Source organism: Adiantum capillus-veneris, chromosome 22 (assembly GCF_014529385.1).
Source record: "Adiantum capillus-veneris isolate H3 chromosome 22, ASM1452938v2, whole genome shotgun sequence".
In the NCBI taxonomy this organism is placed as follows: domain Eukaryota; kingdom Viridiplantae; phylum Streptophyta; class Polypodiopsida; order Polypodiales; family Pteridaceae; genus Adiantum; species Adiantum capillus-veneris.
In genome coordinates, this window is record NC_140952.1 from 146,407,644 (window position 1) to 146,420,301 (window position 12,658).

At 43.3% G+C, this 12,658-nt stretch overlaps 1 protein-coding gene across 5 annotated transcripts in view; it reads right to left on the reverse strand.

Annotated features, from left to right (window-relative positions):
* The window catches only part of SWEETIE (HEAT repeat-containing protein), a 208,129-nt gene that overhangs the window by 30,247 nt on the left and 165,224 nt on the right, over positions 1-12,658 (reverse strand). For 4 of the 5 annotated variants that reach the window (XM_086494844.1, XM_086494843.1, XM_086494846.1 and 1 more), the window contains 5 exons: positions 10,585-10,653; positions 9,350-9,454; positions 9,143-9,231; positions 8,904-9,060; positions 7,826-7,975 (listed from right to left, as the gene is read on the reverse strand). In XM_086494844.1, coding sequence (XP_086350970.1) covers positions 7,826-7,975; positions 8,904-9,060; positions 9,143-9,231; positions 9,350-9,454; positions 10,585-10,653 — 570 coding nt within the window. The remainder of the gene's footprint in view (positions 1-7,825; positions 7,976-8,903; positions 9,061-9,142; positions 9,232-9,349; positions 9,455-10,584; positions 10,654-12,658) is intronic. The other variant, XM_086494845.1, reaches the window with a different exon arrangement.

Genomic DNA, 12,658 nt, shown 5'->3' on the forward strand with positions numbered 1-12,658 from the left:
CGGCTTCCACTGCTTGTCCAGTGAAGGTTTCGGACCTTTTTCTAGAGTCATGAGATACAAGGATCAGAGGTGTCTCGGATTGTTCCTGCTAGAGCTGCGCAAACTTAGGGAGAGCTTACTGAGGACATCAGGGGAAAGACAGGCTCAGAGACGAATCACATATTTCTTTACACCAGCCAGAGGAGAGCCAATGGAGCAGTCATTACAGCAAATCTCAGAGCCTACTCATACTAGAGGTACGCTACTTGACCAAGCCACTGAGCTTGGTAGATCCAGACGCCCACGACCTCCACTACCGACGAAGGCTCCAACAGAAGATACAGATCACTCTAGCTCGACATGCAAGACGCCCAACCAAATTATTGACCATGGAGGAGGTCGATGAGATCCGACAGCGACCAATGAGAGATTTCATTTGAACCCACAAACACCCCCCCCCCCTCTCTATTTCCTTTTTCCTTAGTGTTTTATTGTTAGTTCTTTGTAACTTGGTAATTTCCGTACTCAGACATGGTATCAGATTCACCAATTGTGTCTCATAGGTCATTTTGGCCTTTCGAAGACGTTAATATAACATTTCATTTCATATCATTTCTCTCTCTCTCTCTCTCTCTCTCTCTCTCTCTCAACATTTGATACACTTCCTAGAGCTTGACTGATGCAAAGACTACAGGAGATGGAAGTGCCCATAGAGCTGATCTGGGGAGTCATGACTTTATACAGAACAGTCATGACTTCATACTCCCAAGGGGTTATCTGAGCATACTTACTCCACTATTGGAGTGAAACAGGGATGCCCACTCTCCCTATTGGTTATTTTGTATGTAGATGAGGTTTCAGATTACATTGCGAGGGGAGGCCTCAGGCGACAAAGGAGCACAACTAGCAAGGACATGGATTTCATTACTACTGTATGGAGATGATATTGTATTGATCTCAAATTCGCCCGACGAGATTCAACGACACTTGGATGCATTGCACACATTTGCTAGTGACAGAGGCTTGTCAGTGAACCTTGGCAAGACCAAAGTCATGTGCTCAACACCACAGCAAAGTGGGTCAGACGATCTGCACCGACTTTCACATATGGTCAGCAAACGGTTGAGTATAAAGACACATACACTTACTTGGGACTGGTCTTCAGTGATCCAGTGTTCTCCTTGAGGAGAGCAATAGAGACCACACTAATGAGAGCAGATGCAGCTTTGGGGAGGATGGAGAGGATACGTTCGCAGATTCAGTTTCGGGAACCTCGAACAAACCTCCGGCTATTTGACACATTGGTTACCTCAGCTATACTCTATGGGGTGCAGATATCGGGACCATCAGTAGACCATCATAGCCGAGCTGGCACTAATGATAGATGGAGATGTTTGGAGAGACCTCTAGTCTCTATAATTTCGCGGATGATTAGGGCCAAGGCCTCTGTACCACATGAGATATTCGTGCAGAGCTTGCTGCTCCCTTGTTGGTCATAGAGGCAATTACTAGATCCGTCTCTTTTATACACAGTATCTGGGATCTCCCCAGAGATAGATATGCTCGCCTAGCTTTGGAGTCTTCTCGACAACTTGCCTCACAGGGTGACACATATTGTTGGTATGCAAAGTTGACATCCTGGTTTCAGCTACATGCTTTTAGTGTGGACAGACTATCCCCCTTCCAATACTCGCTGCATACACCCTCCTTGTCATTTATCCCATGGGATACGATGTGCTATTGGTCAAATGCCCACATCATCGCACCAGCTAGCCATTGAGACCTGGGAGATTTAGGAGAGTACCAACAGAGGCCAGGATTTGCCAGTTGTGTCATATAGAGCCAGAGACAGAATTACATCACATATGTCATTGTCTAGTGTACTATGAGATACGAGGCTGTTTTCACTATCTATTCAGAGAGCGCTTTGGACCACTAGCTAGAGTCATGAGATATAAGCATTAGAGATGCCTCTGCTAGAGTTGTGCACACATAGGAAGAGTCTCTTGAGGAGATCAGACACTGGGAGACATTCACAGAGGGAAATCACTGATTTCTTTAGAGCAGAGACTCAGCAGTCAGATGAGCGAGCTTCACGACGACTTCAAAGTCCACCTATACTAGAGGTATATTGACTAACAGAGCCATTGAGCTGGGGAGAGCTAGACGCCCAAATCTACAAGGGCCACCATGACATCGATGGAGGCTCCATCAGAGGATCAAGACTATTCTAGCAAAACAAGGGAGACGTCTAGTATGACTATTTACTAACGCGGACATTGACAATATTTTTCAGCGCGACCCATGTAGTACATCCTTGGACAACGCCTAATGCAAGACATCCTCGTACACTGATGTTCCTTTTAGCTTTTATTTCACTTCATTTTATTTTGTACCCAGACATTGTATTAGATCCACCACGATTGTATCACTTTGGTCCATAGGTCATTTTGGCCTTTAGAAGACGTTTAATATAACATTTCATTTCATTCATCTCTCTCTCTCTCTCTCTCTCTTTCAACTTTCCTCGTCGGATAGATCTTTAAGGTCTCTTGGGATAGTTTCCTACGACATAAAAACAATCTTCTTCGTCTTCTCTCTCTCTCTCTCTCTCTCTCTCTCTCTCTCTCTCTCTCTCTCTCTCTCAATGATGGAACATGTCCGCACTCGAGAGGGGATATCTGATTTACTGCACTCCACTATTGGAGTGAAACAAGGTTGTCCATTGTCCCCTACTCTATTTGGTATGTATATAGATAAGGTTTCTGATTATATTGACAGAGAGGGTGACAAAGGTGCTCAACTGGCAGAGACATGGATTCCATTGTTGTTATATGCAAATAATATTGTGTTGATCTCCGACTCACCGAAGGGTATGCAATGATTACATACCTTTGCAGAGGATAGTGGATTGTCTGTAAACCTTGGTAAAACCAAGTTTATAGTGTTTAACACCACACCGCAATGGATCAAGAGAACAACACCTACATTCACTTATGGTCAGGAGATTGTGGAGTATACACATGCACACTTATCTTAGGTTAGTCTTCATTGGGCCAATGTTTTCCTTGAAGAGAGCAGTAAAGAAGAAATTAACCAGAGCGTATGCACAATCTCCTTTATGCACAATTTATGGGATACTGCCAGAGACAGATATGCCAGATTGGCCCTATAGTCCTCCAGACAGTTAGCTTTACAGGGGGACACATCATGCTGGTATGCACAGAATCATAGATGTCATCATGGTTCTAGATACATGGCTTCAACATGGACAACTTACCTCCCTTCTAGTACTCCCTTGATGCATCAACGTTGTCTTTTACACGGGTGGAGATTAATACTCGTTCGCCAGGACCTGGCCCAATTGGGCACCAAGAGGACATAGATAGAGCCGACATAAGAGTTGGGCACGAAGATGGCTTTATAAAGAGCATCTTCTCCAACTTGTAGGGGATGGGGTTTGTGATTTGACCCAGCTATATGGATAAACATCTATTTCATGGGTTACGGTGTGCCATTGGTAAGATTCGAACAACTTCACACCAACTTGAGATTGAGACTCGTAGATTCAAAGGGATACCAACAGCCGGCAGGATATGCCGCCTATGCCATACAGAGTCAAAGACAGAGATGCATTACATCTATCAGTGCACAATGTATTACGAGATACGGGGTCGCTTCCACTATCTATTTAGAGAAGGCTTCATACCCTTTTCCAGAGTCATGAGCTATCAGCATCAGAGATGTCTTCCACTATATATACTTGAGTTACACAGACATGGTATTAGATTCACCAGTTTGTAACATATTAGTCTCATAGTTCATTTTGGCCTTTTGTAGACGCTAATATATCATTTCATTTCATCTCTCATTGACCAAGCATTGAAGCTAGGGACATCAAGGCGCCCACGACTGAGGAGAGGAGCTGCACAACATCGACGGAGACTACAATAGAGGATTCGAGCCATACTATCTCGACATCCAGCGTACAGATGAGGATGGATTCATCACCCATTGTATCTTTCTGTTGTATTTGGGCAGCCATTGTATCAATCATCACATATCCCACAGAGTTCTAGCTAGTAGCACCTCTGGATTCGATTTAGTATCTCTTTTTTTTGTACTCAAACATAGTATCAGATTCACCAGTTTGTAACAGATTGGTCACATAGGTCATTTTGGCCTTTTATTTCATTTCTCTCTCTCTCTCTCTCTCTCTCTCTCTCTCTCTCTCTCTCTCTCTCTCTCTCTCTCTCTCTCTCTCTCTCTGTGAAAAAAGGCTGATTTCTATACTTGAAAAACCCCTCAGAATGCCCAAATGGTGCCGATTCTAAAGGCCAAGAACATAACTGTTACAAAAGTAGGTCCACCAGCAACAAGCGGAAAACTATAAAAACTGGATACATCTAGCCACATGGGCAAATAGGTGAAATTGAAATCCAGAGGAAAAACCTCTCCTAGAGAGAGAAAAATTGCCCTAGCAAGGTAAGTGGAGGGAGGATGATAGCAGCCTCTGAAAGATAGGTGCTTCGACCAAACGCTCACTCTGCAATTGTAAATAAAAAACCTGAACCACCAAAAGCCTTAGCGGTGAAAAGGACAATGAAACTCTGAGAGCCCAACTTCGAGCACATGCCTGCCGCCAAGTGGTATCATCTGATAGAAAAAGTTCATGGATAAACACAAGGGAGAGAGTAGTCCATGACGAAGATGAGGAAGAAGAAACATTTGACGTCACCAAGAGACTGTAGGAGTAGGCCACAAGATGACTAGCAAAGCACTACACTGAAGCAGACAAGGAGCCCTCAGCCAATGTAGAGATCAGTCCACTTGCTGAAGATGGCTCCAGAAAACCAGGGCTGGGGAGGGAACTTCAAGTGGACAGTGAAGGAGGCTCTGATAACGACGACCATGTGAAAAGCTTGCTGTAGAATCCTGGTAGAGAGAGCAGATCGGAGCAGCAAGCCAGCAAACCCAACAGCCCAAGACAAAGAACACAAGAAACCAAAGAAGACAAGAAACACAATCGAAGAAAATAGAAAAAAAAAGAAACCAATGAGATCAAATGAAAAATATGCTCAAAAAACAGACCACCCATCCCCACATACTTACCCAAAAGCGAGTCTTGCGAGCACGAGGAAAACCAAACACACAAAAACCAGGCTACACACGTGCACACCCAATACATACTCTCTCTCTCTCTCTCTCTCTCTCTCTCTCTCTCTCTCTCTCTCTCTCACACGAGGACATGGCAATTGCTAACCTTAGTTGTTGGTTTCTTTCCCTTGATTTTTGTCTAATTTTTGGGACCCTCTTTTTGAAGTTGCAAATGGCCGGACACTATATGGCCAGTGTGAAACGACCGACGACCGAGAGTTTCACCCGTAGACAGGAAGGCCTTGTCGCCACGAGTTGATGATGGCCGACCGGCACTAGAATTAGAGCAATAAAAGTACTCAAGGTTTGAAGAGAAGATCACGCGATAACTAGGCTACATTGCATTTTTGGATGTGGTCCCAGTGGTGATAGATGGTCAGATGACCAGTGGAAGTGCCATGGAAGCATCTCCTAAAATTAGGAAACTACTATTTTGGGCCATGAAATCTGTTCGCGTCATTAGCTCCGGAATGACAAGAGGAACATTTTATTACTCTACCGCTAAGTCAATTGAGCAACTGGTTGAGATATTTTTAGACCGGAAGGTGCAAAGGGGGAAAACCATACATGAGTGCCATTTGGCACATTTTTGGGCACTTTCCAGCTTGTGAGAGAGAGAGAGGCGTTGAAATTAAACGTGGGGCTGCATTTTCAGCCATATGGTGGATTGTTGCAGGTACCAAAGCTACTGTGTGCTGGCTTACCTTGTATGTACAGTGAAGTGCAAGAACTGAAGTCTTGCACAACATTCACTGCTCTCTCTCTTCCCCCTCCGTGCAGTTATGTGATGCCCCACAAGAGGGCTCTTTATTTGACCTATGTACAATTGTGTGGGTTCATGCGCGATTGCCGAGGCAAGAGCCTCTTGCACAAGTACTGGATTAGCTAGTTGCTAATCCCCAGCAGGTGCAGGTGATTCGGAGAGATTTCACACGAGAAATCTCGTCCGATTCAAAGGGCAAGTAGCCCTACACGTGCAGGAGCTCGAGGACTTGCTACAGATGCAACTGGCTTGCAAAACGGAGCCCAAAACAGAGAAAAACAGTCTGCTGTGTATTTTTGCAGGTTTAGGGTTTTGGCCCTAAACGGTCCCTAATACCCCTCGGAGGTTCGAGGACACAAGGGGACCGCTGTGCAAGTGATATGGCGCATTTTCAGGGCAGAAAACAGAGAATTCAGCATGCTGCAGATTCTCGCCAGGTTTTGCAAAGTGTCCGTATGCGTCCGGAAAGTCACTTTTTGCGTGGGGATACTGCCTGTGAAGCATCCTAGTACGGTTATGCTGCCAAATTCGGGTCAGAACAGGTCACTTTCAGCCTGGATTATATGGGGCAGCTTGAAGGAAATCGCAGGTTTTATTCCCTCTTTGAATACAATAAAGAAATACCAAAAGGCCGCCAATCTTTGGGACCAACAGGTGTCGGCGTCTGCTTGGTAGTGCTCTAGCTTCCAAGCTATGTGTGTTTGAAGTATCAATTCTCGTTACAAGTTTTTATTTGCAAAGTTTCTCTGTGTTCTAAAGTCTAAAGTAAAGTTTTGGGTGAAAGCCTACGTATACCGCCCTACGGGCCCATTTCACTCTCTCTCCATGTGAGTCTATCTCTCTGTGCAGTCCCGCCCCCTCGCACTCTCCCTGCCGCCCCCCCCCCCCCCCCCCCCCCCCCCCCGCCTCCCCAAAGCATCATCAATCTGGTGCTCATCATATGGAGGTAAAACTCGTTATCAACAAAGCTATGTCCCTCCATCAACGTTTGCTTCATCTTGCTCCCTTGTATCTTTCAAGGGGGTTGAGACCCTTCATATTCCCTTTGAGAAAGGCATGTAGGCTTGTTACAAGGATGTCAAGGGGAAAACCACAAATGATGGATGCAGGCTGCAGTAAGGGCTAGACTTGATAAAGGATGAGTGTGCCCAAGAATAGAATATACATTTTGTTGCCTGTTGTTTGATAGTCTTTATGGTTTGTAACAACTTTTGTTCTGCTTGACTTGGTGAACATTATATTGATTTTAGTCACTATTCCAGATTTGATTGCCGAGGTGAGTCCTGTCTATTGTTTTTTATATAATGCTATGAATTTTATAACAAGAAGATATTAACCACATTGGTTGAATCCAAATAAGTCAATCCACATGGCATTGAGAGCCCTCCACAAATAAAGCAAGAAGACCGTTGAATCCAATCTAATGACGTTGAGATCAAGCTACATTGACACATCTCAAGGCATGCATTGTGACACGAGGCCAAGGACAGGGCACTTAGAGAGGATAGTGGCATTGAAAGAAGAGATGGTCACCACAGACACCACCAAGAAAGCAAAAAGTGAGGGATAAACACCGAGATCTACACTATAGAAGAGAGGAAACAGAAATCTCGCAAACTCAACATGCAGGTTCACTTTCTGCCAATACAACAAGGGACCCCTCCTAAACAACGTCAATGTGTCTCAGAAAAAATATAAAACGTTGTCTCTAAGATAATGTTTGATTTAGAAAAGTCATTTCCAGATAGCACTGACTACGCATTTGTATGAGGTGAATGAATGGCAAACATCACATCAATATGGTAATGTATTCAGCACCATAATTCTAAGCACACCTGCGGAATATATAAGACACTTCTCTGCAGCTACATTACAGTTATGCACTTGTTTCATTACTACTCTTTTAACTGAAGTAAGGTATTAGACCTTGCAGCGAGAAAAAAACGAGCTACCCGGTGATAACTCTGGGCCAATCACTGCAACAATAGCATTTATAAGACGTCCAAGACTCTGTTGCAAATCAGGGCTTGTGTGCTCTTCACAGAGTAGAGCATCCATAACAAGAGCCATTGTTGCCTGCATGCAACGGCATTGTAAGTGATAATTTTGATTGTCTGACCTCTTTGCAAACACTCATGTGCATTTGCCCCTGAACTATCTCTTTAAACAAACAATATATCCAATTTAGAAACACAGAAATCACAAGAAGAAATTCCTCCAGGGTTCTGAAAATTGTCAAAATCAAAGAGAGCAGAATTTCTCAGCAGTAAAGCAAAAAACACTTGAAACAAAACCTTGCCAGTTCTATACATCTAGACAACACACCAAAAAGGGGCAGGTCAGTTTTCCTGTTAAAAAAAAGAAGATTGGTTGAGACCAACGTGAAATTATTCAGTGAAGCACTAAAACCATTAAACAAGACATGTTTCAAGGTTTCTGAGTCTACCAGACTACAGGCCCATGACAACGCATGTTAAAGCCTTTTCTCCAGTCAAGAATAAAACCAGGAAAAATAAGGCTTTTGGATACAGAATGTAACGTGCAACATTTAAACCTATTTGCATTGAGGACCCACAGAAAAATATATCAATATAAGAAACCCACAATGGAAAATCCCACAAGTTTTAAAACATTTGCTGTGAGAGTGGAATACTACAGCCAAGATATGTCTAAATCTCATGGCTTTGCTACATTGAATGAGCAATACTGATATGATGCACCCATGGGAAATAGCAAGACATGGAATGATTCAACATCAGGAAAAGGTAGACACTGAAGCTACCACATGAAAAATTGCACTTTTTTTGGCATGTTGGTTACGTTTATCAACTCACGGGCCAGTAATATTAATTGACATTGTGTTAAAATTTCATTCAGCAGGAATCAAAACAGTTCAAATGGACTTAACAGCGTTGGCTACAAAATTGATTACAAGCAAATGCAAGCAGAAGTTTTAACTCAATAGCAGTATAATTTCCAAACCCAAAGAGAATATCTTCCTTACTTGGACATGCGGAACAAAAGCAAGGCCTGCGGCCTCTGTGGTGAGCCAAAGACCATGTAATGCCCATTTGTGAAGTAGAGCTTTCGAATCCCTTACCATAGTGCAAAGAATCTGCACAGTGGCAGGAACCAGCACAGACAATGCCATACCTCCCTTACTGGGGAAACAAAGGCGCTTTCAGAACATGAGAACGGGGCAACCCAACTAAAAAACGGATACAAACAGGCTCATTTTTGCACCTTCGGTGAATACAACCTAACGCAAAGGCTATGGATCCCCTTGAGCTGATGTCTAAAACTGACGTAGCATCTGCAAGAAGTGTCCTCATCTGCGAGTAAAATAAAGCCAGTGTCACCAGCATACAAGCACAGATAGGTAAAAGGTGAATGTACCACTGACAAACAGTATGAATGGATCCATAGCAACAAGTAAAGATCTTAACATACCAAACGTGCAGCAAAAACATCATCACCAAGACGAGCAAGAATGCCAAGTCCCTCAGCAGCAGCCCGTCGTTGAGCCAGTGTAGTTGTTTCTTCTGCTAGCAAGCCCTAACCACAGTCACCATATGAGATAAAGTCGTTTGAAGGTAAATATGTGGCTTCTGGATGTGATGGTTTTTGGGGAAGAGGGAAGACAATAAATAAAGAATAGGAAGGCAAGGGAAAAAAAAAAAGGGAGGAGAAGAGAACTAGTTTTCCACTCATTCAACAGTAAACCAGATCCTGCAACCAGAAAACTCTTTAGTTCAAATAAATGAGCAACTACCCACAATGTATAATTCTCAGCAGCCAGAGGTGAAGGCCAGATTCATAACCAGTTCTATTTCAACGGCCCATACCAAATTCTCATCAACCATCAATCCTTGGTAGACCCATACTAGCTGGAAAAAGCATTTCCATCCAACCAATACTCAAACTCACTCACTCACTAAAACCAGTTTCAAGACCAGTAAGCCATAAGACCAGTAATAGACCTCCCCATTCTCACACAAAAATTGACACAGCCAGCATCTCAGTTATAGTTCGAGATCACATCAATCTAACCGGCATTTACATAGAAAATGTTAACCAGATTGATAACAATTCATGTATCAGACTAGACAATTCGGTCTATAGGAGTCTAGGTTGTCAAAGATGCCAATATCAAAATTTAAAGTCCCATGACTAGTGATCTATCAGCTTATACTTAATCATTATGACACATATGTCACAATATACATCCTTACCATTACTTGTAAAGAAGAAAGTTAACTCTGAAGTCAAAAAAGTGATTTGATGAGTATTTAGAGAAGGGCATGATCCGACCCAGTTTTTCACCCTTTGCTTCTCCAATTTTACTTGTAAAACAGAAAGATAAATTATAGAGCCTTGAACAAACTCACAATAGAGCAGAGATATCCAATGCAAAAAATAGATGATCTTCTAGATCCTCTGCATGGAGCCACTGTAGTTAGTACTTAAAGAGTGGCTACCATCATTTTAGAGTGGCAGGAGGAGAAAGAAAAGAAGGTAGAGAGAAATGCTGGCATGGGCTATTGCATGCGGCAGGTGGGAGAAAGGGATATTGAGACTCAAGAGAAAGAAAAAAGGGGAAAGGGGGCTGTATGACGCAATATCTGTAAAAGGGTCTAATTAGACCATTACATGAATAATCAAGAAAAGAAGGTCAACATTCCGACCTGAAAAATAAGTTGCAGCCGTTTATAAACCTCCGGTTCATGTTCTGAGCTCCGTAACCTCAACGCCTCCTGAAAGATTCATGGAAATGACCAGAGAATATCCAAATGTCAAGTGGTAACCTATCAAATAAGCACAAGACCACCCCTTATAGAGCTGTTTTGTTCATGTTGAACATTTTGAACTTCTCAAATTCGACATTTTTTTGTTTTTTACTGAAGGGAGACTCTCTCTCTCTCTCTCTCTCTCTCTCTCTCTCTCTCTCTCTCTCTCTCTCTCTGTTTTGTGTTGAACAATTTGAACTTTTTAAATTTGACTTTTTTTTTTTTCTCCGAGACAGATCACAGACTTCTGTAGAGAAGACACTGGACATCCGAAGGAGCTACTACCACAGTAGAGCCCACATTCTCCTCGCACCAAAGGCAAGCTGATCGACCGAGTGACCGAGCTAGGGAGATCAAGACGCCCACGACTGCGGAGGCCTACAGAGCATCGACGGAGGCTGCATCGGAGGATTCGGATCACTTTGGCCAGACATGCACGATGCCCGATCAGACTACTGACCATGGAGATCCGCCAACTACCGATGCTGGATCTCTTGTGATTTAGCTCTTTCTGAGAACTATAGGATGAGGACTGGGAGAGCATATGATCATGATGGCTTAGTGGCTGAGCATTTTATACATGCCAGGGATCTGCTCATAGAGCTTCTAGCAGTGATGTTCAACCGTGCCATGTGTGAGGGTTAGCATGATACTTGGAGTTTATCTACTGCCACACCTATCTTCAAGTGAGGAGACCCTATGGAGCTTGGGAATTATCGCACTATCATGATTGGACACAGATTGGCACGGTTGTACGCATCCATTCTTGAGCAGAAATTGAGTAGATGGGCAGAGAGGGAGGGTATACGCGCAGCCGGGCAGGTAAAGTTCAAGAGAGGTTTTTCTACTCTTGACCACATTCTGACACTTAGAGCCATTATTGAGGAGGGCAGATCACATGGGAGACGGATCTATTGTAGCTTTGTGGACTTCCGCAAAGCATTTGACATAGTGCCTAGAGCTAGATTGATGCGCAGACTACGAGAGATGGGAGTACCCACAGAGCTGATTTGGGTATTTATGACATTATACAGGTCACTAGTGGGGCATGTACGCACTCTAGAGGGGTTATCTAATTAGTTCATTCCACTTTTGAGGTGAAGTAGGGTTGCCCCCTCTCTCCTACTCTATTTGGTATGTATGTGGATTAGGTTTGTGACTAGATTGAGAGAGAGGGTGATAGAGGTGCACAGTTGACAGGGACATGGATTCCATATTGTTATATGTTGATGATATTGTGTTGATCTCCGACTCTCCGGAGGGGATGCAATGCCATTTGGGTGCTTTGCATAGGTTTGCTCATGACAGTGGTCTGTCTGTTAATCAAGGTTATGGTGTTTAACACCACCCCACAGTAGGCCAGGACATCGTGGGGTAGAGTCAGGGACCAGACAACACTTATTTTCTTTGATCCAGGTGCTAAAGCAAACATTATCTCACCAGAGTTGGCCATCAAGCTGGGCATCAAAGTTGAAGAGATGGGGTACACAGCAGAGGCAAGGTTGGCATGTCCTGGGTGTTACGCATATCATTGGAAAGCTGTGTATACATATCTAGTCATATGTGGATACAAAAGAATTTTATATCATGCCATTTGAAGTGTACAATGCGCTCTTGGGAATCCCGTTCCGTATACATGGACTATTGGATGTTTTCAACAAAAAGATAACTCTTCAGCACGGGCAAAACTCACATCCTTGATGTAAAGCTTAAAGGGGAGTCTCTCCCTATTGTATCTGCTTCAGCTATCACTTCTGTAAATAAGAATCATCTTTCTAAGTACTTGATTTTTGCACTCGATGTTTCAGATAATTGTCAGTCAAATTTATCTGTGTTAGATAAAGAAAGGTCAGCATTTTTGCAAGAGTTTAATGACTGTTTATCTGATTCATTACCGTCTCGGCCATTCACTACTATGTGTCACTAGGCCATTGCGACATAAGGTTATGGTAGAAAGCCATGTCCCATCATA